The sequence below is a fragment of the Balearica regulorum genome, chromosome 1, assembly GCF_011004875.1.
Source record: "Balearica regulorum gibbericeps isolate bBalReg1 chromosome 1, bBalReg1.pri, whole genome shotgun sequence".
NCBI lineage: Eukaryota > Metazoa > Chordata > Aves > Gruiformes > Gruidae > Balearica > Balearica regulorum.
In genome coordinates, this window is record NC_046184.1 from 106726282 (window position 1) to 106749114 (window position 22833).

The 22833-nt window shown below is 38.2% G+C and overlaps 1 protein-coding gene across 18 annotated transcripts in view; it reads right to left on the reverse strand.

Moving 5' to 3' along the window:
* The window catches only part of ROBO2 (roundabout guidance receptor 2), a 479926-nt gene that overhangs the window by 62644 nt on the left and 394449 nt on the right, over positions 1-22833 (reverse strand). For all 18 annotated transcript variants that reach the window (XM_075769670.1, XM_075769605.1, XM_075769597.1 and 15 more), the window contains exons 13-16: positions 20990-21111; positions 13377-13608; positions 7593-7717; positions 4935-5106 (exon numbers count right to left, since the gene is read on the reverse strand). In XM_075769670.1, coding sequence (XP_075625785.1) covers positions 4935-5106; positions 7593-7717; positions 13377-13608; positions 20990-21111 — 651 coding nt within the window. The remainder of the gene's footprint in view (positions 1-4934; positions 5107-7592; positions 7718-13376; positions 13609-20989; positions 21112-22833) is intronic.

Here is a 22833-nt window from a genome sequence, read left to right on the forward strand (position 1 = left end):
TATGTATATTTGATATAAACTGCCCACATCTGCAGTTTTGAAATTGGTGAAAGAATTACCCATCATTTCAGTAAAAGCATTTATATAGCTCTATCCTTGAAATGTTTATGCAATATTATCAGATGGCTGTATGCATGCTGAAGAAAGATTTTGAGCTGCAAGAGTAGCTACTCTACTGAGACAAAAAAAAAAGATGCAAATACTATGATTCTCGATTATGAGAGTCTATCGTACACACGTAAAGGTAGTAGAATATGGCAATAAAACATTGAAACGGTCATTCAGAGGAAATTATTAAAAGTATTGTAGCATTATGCCTTGCTGTGAAAATGTACATATTCCTCTTCTGTAATTCGACAATGGTTAAATTCACCGCGCGGTTCTTTCAAGTGAACAGCTGCCGTGTCAGCACGCTGGCTTCAGCCTGAAGCAAACAATGCTGTGGCTAAAGCAGATGTAAGATGCCTGACACTTCCAGTTTTATTTCCACAGACACCTCTTTGCAGGAGACCCAGAGTTTTCACCCGTCGAGTTGCGACTGAGGACGCATGCTAGAGGGCCGGTCGGGCTGAGCGCGTCTTCCCTGCCCCAGCCTGCGCCCCTGCCGCAGGGGCTGGCTCTGCCCCGGCGCTGCCCCAGCCAAGAGGCAGCTTCAGGCCTTAAGTTGTGTTCAGAGCTGGACTGGAGCTGCTCAGGAAGAAATGCGATGCACTGCATTACATTGCTATCACACTGTTAATGATCTCGGTGATTTTATTAAGCTTTCTCTCTTTCAGCACCATGTCAATATTTAGTAATGATGACCGTCTGCTTTTGCAAACAGACTGTTGAAACCATGCTGGAGCTTGGCTTGCTTTCACTAGTTGTGTGCAAGAAACAAAACAGGCTTCCTGCAAACAAAATAGGTCCCACAAAAGGATGCTGACAGACTACGCCTGCTAATGTATCAAAAAGCAGTACACCGGTACTGGTATCGTGTACTAGTCCATACTGGCCGTGCTGGTAAGCTTTACTAGCATCAGCGCTTGATAGCTGCAGCTGTCCTTTCCCACACTTTCCTATTTTGTCTTGCCACTGCCAAAGGCCCCGTAGTTTCCAGTCCTGATGCAGTAAGTGCGAATTAAAACTCAGCGAGCACCTATGACAAGGAAAAGCAGGGAGGCCACAGTGGCTCCTTTATCGGATTTTCCCCTTTTTTTTTTGCCATGGAACCAATCCATAGGTGCACCCCAGTGCTGAAAGAGGAAGCGCTGAGAGTAAAACTAATAGAAAGAGGCACTCTACAGCATGCTTTTCCAGGCATTTTGATTTGCTAGTAGACATCAGCATGGGAGCTGATGTTGCTCTAATTCCCATTAACTTTCAGCTCATTTCTGTGCCCTTTGGAGGAGAGGTAAAAGCAGTGAGATGGTGAGGAAACAGGTAATGCCTGCTTCGGAGCTGGGCTGCCATGGAGAAGAGAGGGCAGGAAACCACTTTGGAGACACTGGCTTTGGGAGTGGACGCTCCCGAACTCAAGAAAAGAACAACTGCTTCCTGCTGAAGCCTCCAAAAAGTCTGAAGATCCCGTTTTCTTCTCTAAGATCAGAAACCAGTCTTTCAAGAATGGCGAATGTGAGAGCAAACTGCAGAGAGCCCGAGGAGAGCTTTCAGTGGGCTTTATCATCTCCCTCTCTTCTAGGGGAAGGTGCAATCTGTCACCAAATTACCTTCTAAAGTTGGCAGTCTGGCTGTTTGCTCAACCCTTCAGTGCCTAGTAATTACAACTGCAAAAGTAATAATTCATTTAAATGTCAAAATAACATATGCTTTGTGAATTCAGTGACTGAAAAATAAATGGATACAGAAGAATGTTACCCACTGACGTTTGATAAAATTAATATAATCGTTGGGGTTTGGGGAAACAAACGGCATTAATTTTATATTTCTTTATATAATATTTAAGCAGAAGTAATAAATATGTACTCCAAGGTACTAGTGTACTATTTCATATACTGCAGGTGTTTCTGTAACAATGCTGTCAGTTCAACTAATTAGAACATAGACAAGGGAAGTGTGCGACCTGTAACGCTCCATTGTTCCTGAAGACAAAAACATAATGAAATATAATGTCTTCCTCCCATTGGAGAGTAATGAAGAACAAAACTAATTTGTTGGACCAAAAATTAATTAGACACATCAGATTCAATTGTACCTATTACTGTGAAAGTTTGCAGCTGTTCCTCATATTATTATGCCAATGATGGAATGTAAGAGTGAACAGGCCAACTGATGAAGAGAAATAATAGCTATACCATTAACCAACATTTCTGTTATCTCCAATTTTATTTCTGATTTTCCAAGTGAAAATTTTTACCATATCAATAGAGATCATAAAAATTTTATTTTTGATTCTGTTTGACTCTTCCATAAAATTTTTCAACATCCTTCTTGAAGTATTCTAACAGGATTCCTATAACAGTGACACAATTTCTAACTAAAGAAATAATATACTTCCTACTGCTCCATATTATCCTGGTTTTACGTTCTGGATTGTTATGGGCCTGTTCTCTAGAATTGGTCTGAGAAGTCAATAATTGAATATCCACCATGAAAATGAGTTATTTTCAGAAAAAAACGACTTCTTAGAAGAAAATATATTTAAGAATATATTTAAGAATAACATCTTTCTTTTTATACACTGGACTCTGTATTTCATGACAATGAAAGTCGTACTGTTCAGCAACATGGCTTAACTCTTCTGCATCACTGACCTGCCCTCTCAAGAATTCAGCATTTCTGCAGTTGTTCATTCTGCTTGCAAGTTGTTAAATAGTATAGCTAAGCACCTGGCCACATGGGACTCCATTATAATATAATCATTCAATGTTTTCCCATTCACGATGATGTTTTGAGGTTTATTCATGAGCTCATTTTTAATCCATGTAGTTTTGTTGGTTTTTTTTTTTTAATTTATGTAAAAAAAAATCATTTTCTTAATTAATGTTCTTGATTCTCAGTCAAACATCAAGTGGTACCAACTCAAATTTTCCAGAAATGGTATCACTTAAACACTGTTACCTTTATCAAGCAAATTTATAGTCTGAGAAATAACTTCTAGCAATTCATAAGCATTAGAAAAATGGGACCGAAAGAAAATGGAGATACAGACCATACAAGTAATAACCACATCCAGCTTTGGGCTCCCAAAAGGGAAAAAAGAAATGAGAACAGAAACACAACACAAACAGAAAAGACTCTCCTTTACTTTTCATGCAAAGGACTCTTAAATGTGCAAAGATGCCACCAGACAGACTTGTTGAAGCAGACATTCTGGGATCATTTAAGAATAAATAAATACCACTGTATGTTTAACAATGTAAAATTAAGTCTCTAAATGCCAAAATTTTTTTTTCTTTTTTTCATACTTTATTTGCATCCTAATATCCCTTTCCTCCTCCTTGCAACAATACAGATCTCTCCACGTTCAACTCTTGATTTGATTATACTAATAATTTTTGTAAGGAAAAAGTCAGCATGAAGGGCTGTACCCAGACGTGGGGCTGAGCATTCTGGGAATCATCCAGCGAAGCACTTTAGTGCAAGTTTAACTCACAACATGTTAAGTGACACAAGGCTATTCACGTGCTTAAAATGCAACACACTTAAGTGTTTTGCAGGAACAAGCCCAATGTATTTAGTGCCTAGCCAGATGGACTCCCTAGTGAAATAAAAAAGCCCTGCTCAAAGCAAATGCAGTGACAGACTAGTCTCACAACATCAATTATTTACGCAGAGGTCCAAAATTCAGGCCTATTAGATGATATGTTTCTTGCATTTTCAAAAATCAATTTCTTGCTTTCAGTTCTAGAAAACTTTTTTCCCCTCTTTGGCGTTTCTGTGGCTGCCTTTTTCTAAAACCAGTGCTACCTTCACCTCCTCTCTAATATTTCCTTCTCCAGTGACAAGGTATTCAAAGCTGATGTATCCCAATTTCTGTTTTGATCCTTAGGGAACCTGAATATCATTAAACATTTAAGCAATGCTTAGGGGATGGCCTTTTCTAAAGGTCTACACATAATAGAATAGAACATGTGCGGGACATTGTGCTGAAAACATTTTCTAGAAAGAAAATCTTTAGTAACAACAAAAGACGCACAAGGAAACAAAAACCCGTTTTAAGTAATTAGATCATACAGTCAAAAGCAACAAAAATCCCGTATTACGCACTCAAAAGAGGTGCTGCTCTGCACAGCTCAATTGAGTTTTGCTAAATATGGTTACTTCTCCTATTCTTACCCTTCCCATATTGTTCCTGCCTTTGTATTTTATACTTGAGAAGAATTTCAGAGGAAACAGAATCTGTGTGTCCCTCGGGTCAGGAAAGTAATTCAGCGTGGAAACCACTGCTAAGAAAGAGTCATTTCAAAGGCAGGGATGATAACACTACCTTTGCTCTCTATTTGGACTAGAGGCCACTCATTCTTTGACAGAGGAAGCTCGTCTGCTTGGGATACCTGAGAAACACTGACTTGAAATGTTCAGAAAACCAACTGTAAATAGTGCCTTAGGCACCAATGTTACAAGTAAGGTAATATTACAGTCATCTGAACAGGAGGAAAAGGGAGCTTAAGCTGTTAGTTCTATAAATCTGTCAACCTGCAGAAGTGGTAAATTCATTTAAAAAAAAAAAAAAAAAAAAAACCAGTTTCACTAGATAATCTATATGTTCTCATATGACTTGGGAACGTATTTCCCTCCATTGGCTGCGAGAACTCTGCACAACAAGAAGACACGACATCAGCACGCAGTGGGACATTAAAAGCTAACTAAGTAGCTCTATTCCAATCTCATCTTTTCCTCCATGGATTTTTATGCTTCCAGAAGTGGTTTATGAAAGCGTTTCTTAAAGTCCAAACAGGCAAACCAAAACAACAGAACGGACAATCACTTACCGATTATTATGGGTTGTGGCTCACTTTTTACTCCCACACCTGCACTGGTGCTTGCAGCAACTTCCACGCGGTACTGAATACCTGGATATAGGCCACCTATTACTACAGACCGAATGGCTGCATCTACTGTTTTGTTGATATGAAATCGAGTCTCATTACCTAGGCACCAGATCTGGGATAAAAGTTGACATGTTAAAAAATATGAAATTCTTCATACTCATAAACAATCACACATAGATATGACATATCAAGGTAATGTAGGACAATCTCTTATTTTGGACTTCCAAACAATGTTACTGTCCAGGAGTAGCTGGAATTGGGATTATTTAGCTCAGCAAGCTATCCCACATTAGCATAGGATGAAGCCAGCTGTAAAGACTGCTTGCAAATACCCCTCTGGACTCTCCATGGAGTACAAATTCTGTGGTTACACTTCTTAGAAGCGGAGACCAGAATCATCCAAGTGAAAAAGAGGCATTACACATTAACTGAAATCTTATTCAGTAATATGATTATCACCAAACCTTTCCTAAAAAAACCCCACATTTTTTTCATTCTTAATTTCCCACTGAATAGCAAAAGGACACCAAATAATACAAGTACATGTTGAAACACTTTTCCCAGGAAGTTTCAAAACTAAGACCTTTTAGAGATTCTTCTTCAGTTAATGTTATCTGCATATACTGCTTCTGTATTATTAAAGAAAGCATTTACAACCATTAAGAAAATAAATGCATAAAGATATTGCAATATCTTTAATCATAATAGCAGAAGAAAGCAGAAGTAGTGGAACCACTCCCAGCAACCGATGTGTCTAAGCAACACCAATGCTGTCTTTATCCTTATTTTTGACCCTTCTCCATGTTTTATCACACCTTATCTTTTTTCTGTGAAACACTGAGGAAGATTTGGAGGGCAAAAGAAACCCTTGTTCTCCTAAGCTCAAGTAGATTTTATGCGCAGGCCAGAACACATTAGAGTGAGAAACCATTGCATTCATTCTTTCACTCCTTGTCTGTCCTGATCTTAGATTACAGCAGCTATGAGATGCCCCTAATTAAAGGCATTTAATTCATAAATGAATTTACAGGCACTCTGATGTCGAAAGTGGAATCAACAGATCTACATTCAGTTTGTTAGAAAACGAACTGTGAAACCTCAGAGGTTATTTTATACTCCAGGAACTACGAGACTCTTTGCACTGTATTCACTGTAGCCAGCTCACTAATCAGGCAGGCACCTAATCTAACACAGAGGGGATGTAATAGGTAGTGACTCCAGCTGTTTTTATAAACAGCCTAGAGGTCTGAGCACTCACCTGGAACATGGCTTTTATTAACCATCAGCCCACTTTGTTTCATTTCTACACATTTTGTAGTTTAGGAGTGTGCTTTACTTATTTGTCTATAAGACCTTGATGGTTAATATTGACTTATACTGGAGTCAGTATCAAGATTAATTAAGCCAAAAGATAATTATTAATTGATATGTAAATGAGATCAATAAAATACTGGCATTAATAAATCTTGATATTGACTAAAAGCAAAACAAAAGAAGTGCTATACTAAACATAAATATTGCAAGCATTTACTGCATGCCTCTGACCAAGCGATAAACTGGAAGAGGTTGAACCATTAGTTGATTTAAAAGTCAAGCACTTTCTCCCTTCTTGATGCCGTGTTCCCTCAAGATACAGCAGGGAAAAAAATTACATCTTTTTGTGTGAAATAAGCTGCATCCACCACTTGCACCCTTTGTGGGACTGTCGAGAAAGCTACCCTGCTTTATTTCAATTAAAAATTTCGCACTAGGTATACAAGCCAGCCACAGCAAAATTATTTAACAGTGTGTTTCATTGCCACAATCCTCTGACAATGCTGAACCTTGCCCCATCATTTTCTCCATAGTCCTCCACCCCAATAACACACTGCACTTTTTCCAAGTTGTGAAAATACGCTTGTGCAAAAGTGAGCTTAGTGGGCAATTACAGACTACAACAAAATTTAAGATGATACTTAAATCAGTGGAAAGGAGTGGATACTTTGTGCCATCATAGCAACAAAGTAGAAAATACAATCAATACGGGCAACTCTCGTATAACAGGCTCTGGTTAGAGTAGTGGTGTTCAACCACAAACAACCTAGCACTTTAAGTTGTGAATCTTGACAGAGATAGTACTTGGAAGAAGTCTTGTATTCTTCCAGAGCCACAGTCCTTGACTTTGACCTTGAAGTGTTAGGATTAGCATTTTTGCAGGGGAAAGAAAAGGTGTCTTTCCTGGCAGCTTTTCTGTTGGATTGAAGGCACTCTAAGACAGGGACTTCACCACCTGTCTTGAGAGTGCAGAAGCCCTTAACAAAAAAACTGCTTCTTCTTGTTCCACAGCAGGGAAAAGCAAGAAAGAGAAGCACTGTAAACTAGCTGGCAACTACAGGTCTGTTCCAGATCTAGCTCATGATATTTTTACTTTTAATATAACAGTAGTACTGCTTAAAAAAAAATAAAAATCCATAAGCTGTTAGTCCTCTTTCTCCATATAATTATATGGGCGGCTGTAAATGCTGTCAGAATCTAAATCCATAAACACCGCTATTGTTCTGTAACTCAAGCAGGCTGTTTCCTTAAACACACAACCCTCCCATTACTCATCGTTTCTACCTTATACTCCTGGATGACTCCATTTTGGTGATCTGGAGGGGGAGGATCCCAGGAGATGCTGATGCTTGTGCTGTTGTGATTTCCAACTGTCAGGACAGTAACAGACTGAGGAGGGGCACTTGGAGCTACACCAAGGAGAGAGAACAAACAGAAGCAAGATATTAATCCATTTGCTAGAGCACGAATTTTGCTGAAATAGTGTAAGAGCAAGCAGACAGTATACCAAGTTCGCACTCCCAGCAGGCCTAGGTATGTACATTTTGTTAGGCACTGACAATTTTGAAAAATGCCTTTCTGAAGAGAAGCACAGTGCTGAATGACAATGTGGAATTTGTGGCAATGGAGAATCAATACAAATCACTTCTAATTTATTTATATTTAGCACTTCTTAAGTTTGAATTGCAATTATTTTCACACTTGCGTTTCTTTTCCATAATATGCATGGGTAGCTGTGGATATATCAACTAAGTCATAACGTAAGAGTGCTTCACCTGGCCTGAAAAGTGTTTTGATTCTTCTTTCCCCACATGGTCTTCCATTTAAGGATCTTTTTTGGTTTCCTATTTGTTCTCCAGGAAGACATTAACTTAACAGGTTTGAACGTAAAGCCTTGCAACGCCTAGGTAGAAAAGGGTTAAAGCGCTCAGGGCTTTACATCAAATGCCAGTGAATAGGGGAGGTGCTAAGTTAGGTCAGATATATATTTGTGTCCTCTTTTCCCTAGGCAAATTGTTTTCTCTTCAGAGTCCTGTTCAGTTCAACCATTCACAGCTGTTTGGCTGGTCACTGCATATCAAGGCCGTATCTACAAGACAATTGCTTGCCAGCCCTGCTACGTTGGCTAGAAGTGTGGAAAAAAAAATCATAGCTGTTAGTGATCAGAGCTGTGCTGGCAAAGCCCCTCTTGCAGCTACATCAGCAGCAGGGTGCTTTTGTTGGCTCAGGACATGTTGTTTGGGAAGTGGCACAGCAGCTCCGCTACGGTCAAGTCCCCTCTGTGAGCATCTGCTGCATCTCCACGCGGGGGCTCTCCCATCATAGCTATAGCTGCCACGGCAGAGGGCTGTGGCATACGTCCCTTCCTCAGCCACTTGCAGCCCCCCTCCCCTCCCTTACTTCTAGGCAAGTGTGGAAACTCCACTGCAGTGGCAAGCTAAGTCACCAAAGCCGAGCGTATTATGCTAAGGTCTAGTCTCCGGGGAAAAAATAGTATTGATAACAGCTGCACTGAACTAGTCCTAGGATCCATGGTAGTCCATCTATCCCAGTCTATCTATCCAGTCTGCCACAAAACTAATAGAAAGAGACTAGGAAAGTGTGGACTAATAAAGTGAGCATATAGCGATACCTCTCCAGGACACAAAATTCCAATTCACAAAAGCCTGTTGCTCAGAGACTTTCTGTTCCAGGGTGATGTCTTTGTGTTTAATAACTCCTTAAGGAATTTTCTTCCACAAATTTGTTATTGCCTTTAATATGACCTTAAAACATTTAATATGAAATTTGGAGGCTTATTTTGAAGAATGATAGTAGGCTTTGTACCAGAACCTAAACTATTTATCACTCCTCCCTGCCCCAATATCAAATCTAGATAGTCCTCTGGTTTTAGGCATCCTACATCATGTGTCATGGCTCCCTGACTCCAGTCCCCTGCTCCAGAATATTCCTATCCAGAGACTACTCCTTCACCGCTAAGCTCTATGGCAAGAGGACTCTAGTCTTACCTTTAACAGTTATTCCTGACTACGTGAACATACCTGGACCACGCTTCTTGGAAAAGCAAAGAACCACTGTCATCTTTGTATTAAAGTCTGGCAGGTTTAACACAACTAAAAACAGCCACAGATATCAGGAATATTCGAGTTTCCTGAGCCAATCCAAATTTCCTTATTTTTCCCTGTGGCCTCTTTGAGACTGGCTATGTTCCCACTTCAGATGCTCCTCAGTGCTTGACTTGGCACAGGCTCAAGGAACTGAGCTCAAATCCTTACCCTGATAACCCTGAAGAGTGGGAGTAGGCTGTCGCAGGAATCATACAACTCCAAACTAGGGTAACAGAGCTGGGGAAAAGGGACCATGCAAGGTTACATCAGAAAAAAATACTCAGAGGAAAAATGACACATATAGGACTGTCCTGTGAGGCTGCACGTTTTGACAACTACATTTTCAGATCCTGGTTCAGCTGCAAAGCAAATAGTGCTAGGTAGAGTCCTTGTGACCTTGAATGATGCAGAGAAACAGCGTAGTAGAGGGGAGGAACAGAGCTGTATTGTGGACAATTTGACTCTTAGCCTGCTCAAGTGAAGCACGGAAAGGTAGCCTTGGGCTACTTGCAATCATGCAAAGCATAAAACTGGTGAAGTTAATACTTGCATTGTGTATTTTATGGCAAGTGAAATAATTTGCCACACAGTAAAAAAAAATAGCATTTTAAAAGTCTTCAAGTTATTCAATAACAACAAAACCATGAATAAATGTATGTGTGCAATATTAATTAAAACAACATTTTATATGAAAATAATAATCATTAAAATGGCAAAGCTTAACACTGTATAATACATTTTTAAGTACAGTGGAACAACTTGCCGAGATGCATTTACTTTCATCCTCAAACACAACGGGCATTCAGAAATATAATTTCTTATATACACATACACAGAGAGAGAGGAGAGTAAATGCTAAAGAAATGTAAAATGAACACTGTACTCTAACTCTAAGGAAAACTTACGTATTCATTTATCTTTGCATTTAAACTGCATGAATATTCTAGTTAATATTCTACCAGTGTCTGTCTATTTTTTTTTAGAGGATATATGGTAAGTTTGAAGTAAAATTAAAATTGCAGCTGATGAATGCAGCTGAAAGTATCATTTTAAGAGCTGCACTAAAGCAGGAAGGAATTGACAGGCAGCAGCTGATAAAAACTAAGGAGACTTCCATTACTGATGGTCGTATTTTTGTGGTGACAAACAATATGCAGAACAAATACTACTCCACAAAGTTATTCCAAAAAAGACTTAAAGCAGTGGATGTAATTGAAAAAGAAATCATCTATCTTTAGAGCAAATGTGAAAGAAATAGTGAAAATTATATTAAAAAATACTTTATTTAGCTTCTTTTCATATATGTATGCACATACATGTATATAACAGTTCTGCTTCCTCTGATAATATCACTCTGTAAGCTGGCACCATGATATAAATTAAGCCACTTGTCTGACACTGCTGCAGTTATTAAATAGACCACATTGAAAAATAACATTTTTAAAACCGTTTTCTCATTTCCCTTGCTGCTGGCTTGTGGAGAACACCTTGCCTGCTTCTTGACAGGTCAATTATTCCAGTGCTCAGCTTCTTCTTACAGATATGAAAGAACCCAAATCGCTGCTCATCTTTTCCAGACGCAGCCAAACAGAATTCCATTTGTTACCTTCACAAGGCCAAAGAGGCAGGAGATGGATGGATACTGAACTGTGACAAATGTCTGATCTAGAGGAAAAGTCTAACTGCAGCAAAATTGATTTTTGGAGGTAGGCCTCAGAAGTAACATTGCATGTAAAATTCAATCCAGCAGAAAGCTGCCACTACCTCTTGGTCGTACTTTGCCTTTACCAGGACTATTAGTTTTGATGTCACAAAAAACTTCCAATACGCGTATCACTCTTTCAAATTATTTTCTAAAAATAGTATACCTGACATTTTTTAAAAGTCAAGTCTAAAAAAGCTCATTTTCGAAATGGAATCACAGGCGACACAGCAAGTGGGATACCTTTAAATAGACTGCCATCTTTCTTCATCGGATGAGAAGCAAACCACTGTCATTAAACATTTAGTTGATGCTATTTTTTAAATAGATGAACACCAATATAATTACAAAGATAAGGTGAGGAATTAAAGGAAATATCTGAGAACTGCCTCTACTGAATGTCTTAATTTTCTCATGGAAGTGCTTAACTTTATCACCCAAGCAAGAGGAAGAATTATTTACAGGGGCTGACATTTGTCTGGTGATAATACTATGTGTTATAGGCTGATGTTTTTTTGAGAGAGACACTTGTAAACAGACTCCTTGAAGGTTATATTAATCTACAAAGCAGATCTTAGGCTGTGAATTATACATATCTGTAGGCAAGAAAAGTTTTTTAAATCTTCACTACATGGAAAGTTATTTCACATGAACAAAGTGGCCTTTAAAGTAGGAAATTACCTGACAGGCTCTGCTGGGAGATGAGGTTTATAAAAGAAAATGTCATTCCTCAAGTATTTTATAGAAATAGACAGGAGGTACAAAATCTTCTCTCTTTTTCAGTAGTTCTTAATTTACCTTTAGCGGGAGACTGTTAGATGAACTAAATAAACAACAAAAATCAATTTAAATTGGACAATAGTGGGGGGGGGGGGAAATTCTACATTTTAACTCTAGAAAAGCAAATTAATCTGTATAAAGCTTTTTTTTTTTTTTTTTTTTTTTTTTTTTTTGGAAAGCTTCGTTCAGAGTGTCTTTACTGACTGATTTAGGCTTTATAGTCTGAACAAAGAAATGGGAACCATGAAGTTCCAAATTCTAAAACTTGAACAATCCCTTCCTACACACTCTTCTACATGTTGCAGGACACTGAATTTCCTCATCTATAAAGCAAGGACTACAACCAAGTTTTTCTCAGGATTACTTACTTGTTGGGCAATAATCATAACAAATCAAAGAGAAAAGTGAGTAATAAGTGAGTCTGTTCTAGAATTAAAAAGTACTTGGCAATCAGCACTAAATTAAACCTTGGGAGACTACTGTAAATGATTAAGATGCATCTTCAATAGGAAGGAAAGAGTGCACTCAAAACCCATCGAAACCATAACAGCATTTTGAAACTTCATCAGTATTTCTTTCCCTTGCTTTGAAAAGCATCAATAAAACAGAGAGAAAAATGAACCATCATTGTTATGATCATCATTCTACTTTTACAGGAGAGCTTCTCTAGGCAAAGGTTGCATTAGATAGGTAGAAAGATAGGTTTCTTGTACACTTCTAAGAGAAAAAGATAAAAATTACTTATATCTCACCTCACTCCCTTTACTTTTCAACAAAAAAGCAGTCCTGGAGTAACTATGCCTTAGCAAAACTTTATACCACACTACATGCTATAGTTATAAATGCTTCTGCATTTCAGTAAACTGTTTACTATGCATCCTGCATGGTTCACATAGGCTTGAAAAATACTTAAGGAAACTTTCTGAAGGACTAACTAGGGCAGTTTCATTAACGTTGTGCTAACAGAAACAATAAAGTGGCATGCCTTTGAGACTGGAGTTCCTTCAGACTAGTTAAATATCTGTCCTTCACTAGTCCCCATTTCCCAAACTGTTCATCTACATTATTACCCATTCAGAAAGATATGCTTACTATCAAAAAAATCATCTGCAAAAGGTTTCATTTATTACTTTCATTTTCAAAGTGCAGGCCAAAGTCTTTTATTGCAGCAAGACTGGTTACAAAAGAACGGCTGCTGTGCACACTTTTTTGGAAGACCCAAAGCCATCTGCACATTAGAAGGACGTATCAGCCAGAATATAGGACTGGCCCAGTGCTTTCTCCTGGAATACCTACTTACAGCACAAAACTGAATATTATGTTGAATTCTAATGCCAACCCTATATCTAACAAACAGAAATCATGTGGAAGAAATAAAGCCAAACATACACACACACACAATAACCAAAATGATCATTCTTGATTTCACCTCCAGTGCTAGGTATGGAAGCTTATTGCTTTTCTGACCATTTTACTAACCTTCCTCTGTGGTACGAGCAGACTTTGATTCACTGTCCATTCCTTGGAATTCATTGAAATAAGGTCGAACTTTAATTTCGTAAGTGACTCCCTTTTTCAAGCTGACGAGGACAGCACTGCGCTCAGTTGGGACTTTGACTTCCAAATTCTGCCATACAGCTGGAGAAGGTAGGCCAGACGTTTGGCGATACATTACTCGGTAGCCCTGAATAAACTGGGATTGGCGGTCGACCTAGAAATGGTATTAAATAATACACCAATAAACATATTAAAGCAACGGAACTGTTACGTTAAAAAGAAAACAAAACATTTGCTTAGAACACTTTTGTCCTCATGAAAAAGAGAACATTAATAGTCATTTAAGATGCTGAATTTAAAAATCAAACTGCTGTCTTGTAAGTCACTGTTGATTAATTGTCTATAAAGAACATTTTTCTCACATTACTTGTTACAGAACATTTCTTTCTATTTTACTTTCTTCAGCTCTATATATTATGACAAATACCACCTTAAATGATAAAACAAGGCCCCACCCCTGCAACAAATCATAAAAAGAGAACTTTGGCATAATGCTTACTGCATGTAAACTTATTAAGCCCATCTTGGCTACTGCTGTGCTGAAATAGGAGAAGAAAAGAAAAACAAATTCTTTTCAGAAAAGGATAAGTCTTTGAAGATACCCTACATGCTTTCAGTTAGTCCATTACTTGGCTCACAGCTCATCTTTTCATGAGATGCTCAGGAAAGTAAAATAAACATAAGACAGATGCAGAGAAAACAATTTCCAAGGACACGTGCTGTTTCTTGCTTTCACAGTCTAAGCAGCCTCTTTGCATCCTGGAGTTGTGATGCTCTCAGGCCACCATATGGAGACAGAATGTTGGTTTTAGTTGATGATGTTTTATATGTTGCTAGGCAAGCACAATTCAAGATTGGACCATACGTGGAAGCTTAACAATTCTAACCTATCGTAGCTACAAATAGGATTTTTATTTAAAGAAAAAAACATAAAATGTGTTTTATCTTGGAGAGGTTGCATGCATTTTTTTCTCTTGGGGGAAAAAAAGGCATGAAACAATGATTCAAGCTATTACAATGTTTGCTTGAATTTTGCCTGAAAAAAACAGTCAAAACAATTTGATGGATAAAATCAAACCAAACCCAGCTGATTCTGTCGCCATCAAATAAAAAGCCAAAGAAAGTGGAGTACAAATAACAAGACTAGCTGTTCAGTAAATTTCTTGGTTATAACTAAGATTCAAGAAGTAGGATTCTTTTTCTGCTCTTGACAATTTGCTAGCTCAAAGATATTTCAGAATTAGACACATCTGTTTGACTTCTCTTAAGAATAAATGAATTTAAGGCTGAAAATACAAACCGGGATCTATTATGCTCCTCCTATAATCTTGTTACAGTTTATTGAGGCATTCAGGACACAGATTCTTAAGACATTAAAAAGCAGGGCAAGCAAGAAGAAAGCTTTATTTATGAGAGCAAAGCAGAAATGTCTTTCATCAAAACTGTCACTGTTAAAAACCTTGCAACATATGTTACAACAACATTAAGCTTGCATTTTATAAACTTCTCTACATTCACTTTAAGTGAATTTATGCACTGAAAGAGGGATATAACTCACAATAATAGCTTGTTAATACCGAAAGAATCAAGCTGTGTTTTTAAGAAGAACATTAAGCAGCTGTTTCCAGATGAAGGGAGTCTGTAAATCAGAGTAAATTGTTTTTATCCATGTTTGACTTTCATTAATTAAATGTTTTACGGACATAAAGACTTTATGAACCTCATGTTTACCACAAAATTCAGCAAGAGTAACGCTTTCATGCACTTTGTAATACAGATTCTCAAACTAAATTACAAAATAAAGCTATGATGTTTAATAATCAAACACTAAGTTTGATTCCTGCCTAGCTTCTGAGTTACAAGCTGCACTGAAAGACAGCATAACTTTGTTAGAACTTTCCATTTTGTCTTTGCTATGCTTTTAAGCTCTACTGACTGCTGCCTAGTGGAGAATATCTGAAAATTCAGAATTGACTAGGCTGAACTGTCATGGTGTGCTGCTACAAAACAGTATGGAAACTGCTTTGTATGGCATGGTACAAACACAAACGCACCCACCAACTGCTTGAGAAGAACTGGACCCATATAGTATGCCTATAGTATACTAATTTTGAGTCTATCACACTTCCATATCTACTTACATATAGGTAATATACAAATTATTCACACATCTCTTTTTCTTCTAGACTTCTAAGTTGCTAACCTAAAGGACTAAACAATACTAGCAATGTGAAAACGGAACACAGTAGTACAACTAGGTTGTCATGTAAATAGGTGCTATAAGCTGCCTTGATTTGGGGCTCACACAAGTTTCACAGAGCTTTCAATTAGAAGTTTGATTACAACAGGGCTGATGATTAATCTGCTTGAATTTCAGGTTACTGACAGTGATTCCATTGTTCAGGATCTGGGATGGTACTTAGGAAAGAAAATACTATGCATTTTTAATGTTTTCCATAAACATCCAGTTGCATTCAGTATCAAGGAGAGGACACGAAACCATTTCTCACGCCCACTTAAAGCTAGTCTGAAAGAACAGGGCCTTTCATATGGTCAGAATGGTGGGAAACTATTCAGAGGGCACTTCACTTACTGAGAAAGGTGGATTTTTTGTTTTGGCTTTTCTGATTAGTAAAAAATTACTCTTGGATAATTACACAGATTAACCAGAGATATTTGTGAGGTATAGGACAGCTATATTTCATGTACACTTACACATACATTTATATGTGTACATGCATATGTATGTATACACATATACATACATATGTGTATGTGTCTACATATACATGTACACACAGTCTTATATACAACAAAACCTGTGACTTCATGATTCCTCCATTTGTTATGTGGTAATTATGTGTCACACCACCAGCAGGCCACTAAAAATATGCTTAGCATTAAAGAACTGCATTTAGCTGTGCTAAGCATCAAACAACTCTATAGGTTTGGTACACATTCACACATAGGCAGAGCTGCAGAAAAATGCACTGTGGTTTGATGAAAGAATGTAATAATTTCTAGGTATTGTCCCTTCTCACTCTCTTTTTTTTTTTTTTTTTTTAAATGGTTGGCACTTCCTTATACAAAGTACTTAGCATTATTATAGAGAGTGCAGGAATTCTCTGCGCTGAATACTGGGATCAGAGAAAATTTCTAGTCTTCCTGTGACACTCTTAACTGCTCTTGAATTTATGCAAGCCGCAGTGACATCCACTCAAGAGCTGCAACAGTTGCTGGTCTAAAGATACACTTTCTCCCTCAAAAGACAGTTGATAGAAAACGCAGATGCTCCTTTAAAACAGAAGAGAGCGATTACTGGGTAGGTTCTGCTCAGCGGTGACCTAATGCTTTAAGGCGACCTACGATCATAAGCGGTCCTGCACGCCCCTTCTCACACTCTGTTACGATGAACACGTAGTGCAGGAGGTATCTACATAACTGATGACAGCTCTCCATTTCTGCAGAACAGGAAACTCATTTTCCCTGCGTGTTCAAATCTGCCCATATTGCAGCTGAACATGAGAGGGGTTCAATGGATATTAGATCATTCAGTTAGGCTATTAGGCTGTTAAAAAAGATGGCAAGAAACTTGCAATGCAGCTTATGCTGCAAACATACGCTTTCAGGCAAACCTGCTAATCTGCACCCTAAAGACATTTTGCAAAATGCTCTTTAGTATGTAAATTTCTACCCTAAAATATCCTAAGTAATGCTCTGCTCCCACATCAATACCCACAGCAATTCTCCATCTGGGCAGAATACCTTACACACTGTGCTGAACTCACTAGTAACAGACTCGCAGTAATCTCTGGAAATTCAAACAGCACTAGTATTTATCTATCCTACAGGAACAAGACAAAGGGTGACAATACACTGGAAGACTGTCTAAAAGACTTGACTCTTGAAGCTTCCAGTGAAGTGCATTCATTTAAAATCAATGTCAGATTAAAAGACAGAGGTAAATAAATTATCCTTCTGCCTGGTAGCCTCCTAGAAGGCAGTCAGGATTTCAAAGCAACAATTATTTTGCCATATCGAAGAACTGATTTTTATTTCTGCTTGTGCCACAGGGCTCCTTTATAATGCTAGGAAACTTTCCACTTTTGGCCACTAATGAAACTCTCAGTTTAGTGTCCAGTGACGCTAGAAGTGCTGGACTATAGTTGCCGTCAGCCAAAAAAGTGCTTGGAGTACACAATATGCTGTTGCAAGGCAAAATGCTTTGATAAAAGTAAAAATAAATCAAGCCCAAGGTTTAAAATTAGCCATTTGATAACGGTGGGCATATCCGATTCCATATGTCTCATCAGCAATAAATATCTCTGCACCTCACCTCTCTGTGTAAAGTTAGGATACTGACACATTTTTTTCATTGTGATGTTAAATTCAGTATTACTTGTGAAGCACCCAAATGTTACAGTTGAGAGCATGGCAGATAAGGAAGTGTGTGAGACAAACTAAGAATTTTTTATTCAATGTAATGTTTCAATGCTATGAATTTAATAAGACCTGGCACCACACAGTGAATAAAGAAGATAAAAGGAAATGTTGAACACCTCCATGAAGAAGAGATCCTGTATGTGACCAGATAATTAGAGTTATACTTTAATACGTATGCACGAGAAGGGTAAATTTCAGTGGCAGTGAAAGCCTAACTTCTGACATTCCTCTTCTTTTTTTTAGCACTGACTTTCTAAGCCTGTCTTTATTTTAAAACAGACAAAATATGTGTGTATATGTATGTGTATATTTTAATATTGCAACTGAGTAGCAGAGAACTCTTTCTGAAACTTTAAACTCAAATTTGGGGAAAACAAAAAAAAAAAAAAGAAAAAAAAGAAAAGAAACCCAAAACAATCTCAGAAAGCAGGGGAAAATGAGTGTTAATTTTCTGGGAGTCAGGATGCCAGAAACTCAGTAATCAAGGAATCAAGGATGTTCCTTGGCATTCACTCTTTGAATTGCAGAAAGTACAACACAAAGAGTCTTATGACTCTCATGGCACTTCTGTCCTTTTGTATGATAGCTACACTATCTAACCATTTTATATTAATAGTGTGGACCTTATTCTCTGGATAGAGTGGCTTTTTTTCCTAGAGACTATGATTAATTAATTGGTTTTGTTCTGGTCGCTGGAAAGTTTCTAATTAGCTGTTCCAAAGATATTTTTGTTGTGTGCCTTCCCTTGGGCAATTCCAAAATGTCTCTACAGAGGCCTGTATGCTTGTCAGGTGGCATAGGGTCACCGCTTTGAGGGATCTTCCCAATAAGGTGATATATCCACAGCATCTCTAACAATTTACCTTTATTTTACCATGTTTTCTTCACTCATTACTTGTTCAGTAGGGGCACCAAGAGACTCTTTCATACATAGCATGAGCCAGCAGTGTGCCTCGTGACCAAAAAGGTCAATGGTATCATGGGGTGCATGAGGAAGAGCGTGGCCAGCAGGTGAAGGGAGGTTATCCTCCCCCTCTACTCTGCCCTGGTGAGGCCACATCTAGAGTTCCGGGCTCCCCAGTTCAAGAGACATGGAACTACTGGAGAGAGTCCAGTGGAGGGCTATGAGCGTGATGGGGGGACTGGAGCATCTCTTGTATAAGGAAACACTGAGAGAGCTGGGTCTGTTTAGCCTGGAGAGGAGAAGACTGAGAGAGGATCTCATGCTTATAAATATCTAAACAGCGGGTGTCAAGAGGATGGGGCCAGACTCTTCTCAATGGTGCCCAGTGACAAGGGACAACAGGCACAAACTGAACACAAAAAGTTCCATCTGAATATGAGGAAAAACTTCTTCACTGTGAGGGTGACCGAGCACTAGAAGAGGCTGCCCAGGGAGGTTGTGGAGTCTCCTTCTCTGGAGATAGTCAAAACCCACCTGGATGCCATCCTGTGCAACCTGCTCTAGGTGATCCTGCTCTAGCAGGGGGTTGGACTAGATGATCTCCAGAGGTCCCTTCCAACCTCTACCATTCTGTGATTCCGTGATACATATATATATACACACATATATATGTACACACATATATATGTACACACACACATATATTTATTTCATTATAATATAAGGAAATGGGTTACACTGCATAAAACTGAATTCTGGTTATACTGAGGCTTCCTTTAGCAGTATATGGTAAAGCAAGGGTAAGCCTATGAAATTCTATTTCTGATAGCTGTCACACCCAAGAAAGGACTTGAAGGAGCACCACACAAATGCGATCCTGGTTTACAATTACTGTCTGTGAACATCCAAATTTTCTAAACTACTGACACATCTGCTTGGGCAAACATGTGCTTGGGCAAAAGGGTTTGCTGCAAAGGTGCCTGAGTGAGAAAGTCAGCCTGTCCTGGGGTTATGTACCTGAAACAGACAGTATTTTTAGAAAGGCAAGCTGAGTGTTGACATCATTAATGGCAAAATGCAATGACACATTTTCTAAATAATCTTCTAAGAAAGGCAAATTTGTGGGTTTCTCTATTTATGCTAATCTGCCCCCGACCATTGAAATCTGTCAGAACAAGGATGGTGCATAAGCCCCCATAAATATGGCTGAGTTGTGCAAAACCAACAGTAATCCCTATAATACACGATCTATCACCACACTTCTTATCTCCTATTGTATAATCCCCTGTACACATTAACCTTTTAGCAATATTACATGTAGAAGAAAACCCCTGAGTATTGTGAATAACCCTTTAGCAGAATTCATCCTATATAACACAACAGTTTCAGTCACGTGCGCTGCAGTACTATTTCTCTCACTCTTCCACCCATGGCTCTCCTTCCTCTGTGGCAGATGCCCCAAGAGCAAAGCACTCTTTTCTGGTGTGCAGTGCCCTAGGAACTCTCTCTGTCCTTCTAGAGTTACAAATCCTTTCCTTCAAACCTCAGGAATGGAAACATAAGATTTTGAAAGGCAAACACTATATTAGAAATTCTACCCGGTAGTTTGATCTCTCAAATAGAAATGTTGTTAAGTATTGCCAAAAAGATTCTGGTCTTCTATAATGAAAGGATACCCACTGATTGTGGGTAAGGCTTATGTTAGAAAACCAGATGTTACATAGTGGACCAGGCATCAGCACCACGTGCTTCTGACTTCACTACAAGTGCCCTATTGGAAAGTTATTTTTGCATTTTAGGGTCACCAAACAATAGGGTATTGTCACAGGTCCCTACGTCTTGAAGTGGAAAGTGCTTTTTCATACAGCAATTTCATGTTGATATTTAACTTTGATTATTTTTTGACGTGCACAGTAATGAGTCCACAGATCAATTATCCTTTAGATTATGGTGTTAAGCATATTCATTTTTATAACATTTTTCTAGTCAGACAGCTAGCTTGCTTTGAGCTGAAGACTTTGAACCTGCCTGATTTGAAAGAGAAAATAAAAAGACCATTTCATTACCACATACATATGCCTGCAAAATGTTTGAAGTCAAGACTGGAGCTTTTCAGGGTAGTAAAAAGCTGCAGGGATAAATAGGCAAAATTAAAGTACTATTAAGGTAATAGTAACAGAAGCCTTACCGTCCAGGTGACTTGAACCGTCGTGGGTGTTAGCACAACAGGATTATGCAGTCGTACAATGACGTCTCCCAGTTCTTTCTGTACCTGCCTGTGATCCACACCTTGTGCTGGTGGGCTGATATCTGCCAGGCCAGGCACACACATGAAAGCATTATTTTAATGAAAAGAGTTGTATAAGGCATCAATAAGAATTACTGAATAGCTTAATGACCTGACTTATACACCCTTTATAGTACTGTTTTTAAAACAATATGGTACTAAGGTTTAAATATGAACTCCAAAGCATATCAAGTAATGCAAACGAACCATTCACCTTTTCACCTTTAGCTACTTAGGAAATAATGAAATATAAAGATGTTTAAATGAGCATTCGGACTCGATGGCAAAGTTTTCTCAGATATATTCACTAGTTCCAAAATACTCAGATAATAATAATGTTGCCCAGATGTTTGGAACCAAATTGGTTAGTATAATTGAAGAAAATGAACATGGTTTGGTTTTTTTTATTTTCTTAGATCATGCATGACACTAAGTCATTATATGTTTCCAAACTTTCACTAAGCTTCCTCTCCCCACATACCATGCACACAAGAAACCAAACACTAAAAAATAATCATTTTCTTCTGCAAAGCAAATTTTCCCTTTACAACTACAGATAATCTAGGAAATATAGGAAATCTAGTGCAAATATGAAAAAAAGAATTTCTGATCTAATAAAAGGCCAGCAAAAACACTCTACCACAAAAATTTTTTCTTCAAGATTATGTCAAAGATTCCTTCAAAGTTTGCAGGGAAATTATTTCTTCTAGTCAAAACCTGAAGGAATTTGATCATTTAGTATACATCTATGGAAAACTGTTGACTCCATCTCCAGCACAACATGTGAATATGTGTCAGGAAATGGAGAAGGAGCTATGCAATGTGTCTTTTTGGTGACAGTTCCTGGAAATCATCATTTTCTGTTACATTACACCAAAAGGAGTTCGTTGAGCTACAGCTACCACCTAGCTAATATATCACCATAGCACGCTCCTTCCCTCCAAATTAGACAGAAATGAAGGTACTTTCTAGGAGCCAGTGAAGTCTGGATCCCTTCAATGGATCCTTCAAGAGTCTTACAACATGATTCTTGGTCAACAGTTACAGATGCCCTCACTATGTCAATTGCCTATGTGGATTGCATAATGCCGCTTAGAAATAGATATACTGATTATTTCTGCCGCAATTTGCTTGTAATTTTTCCAGAAGAGAAGAATTGAAACACAAGCACAGATTATATTCAAAAAGGCCCAATACATTATGGCCATGCCTGTCTAGACATCCGTGAATTCTGCTTGGTTTTCCCATGGGATTCACTAGCCAAAGACGCTTTCCCTCTTTTTGGGTCAACATCACATATCCTTGTGAAGAGAATACATACATAAAAGGGTTTTTTCCCCCTCTGGTGGTTTTAGATATGGGAGTATGCAACATGTAGTTTCTTTTTATCTTCTAAATATTATTAAGAAGAAATAATAGTGATCTTAAAAATGAAAAATTTAAATATAACAACTGAGTTTGAATCACCTGCCTCTAGATTTTGAAATAAAGTAGGTTTGGATCATCAATATTTCAGCTTCATAATTCTGGATTGTTATGGGTTCTGAACCACCAATAAACACTATTACCACAGGCTTCTACTGATATTCAAATGAAAATGGCTCCATGTGTCTCCATGGGGAATATAATCCAAATACGGATGTCAGTGAAGGAGCTTATCTAGCAAATTACGCCTATTCAAAGTGATCATGAAACTGAGAAATATAATAAAATAAATCTGTAAGACAGCAACTCAGACTGGTTTA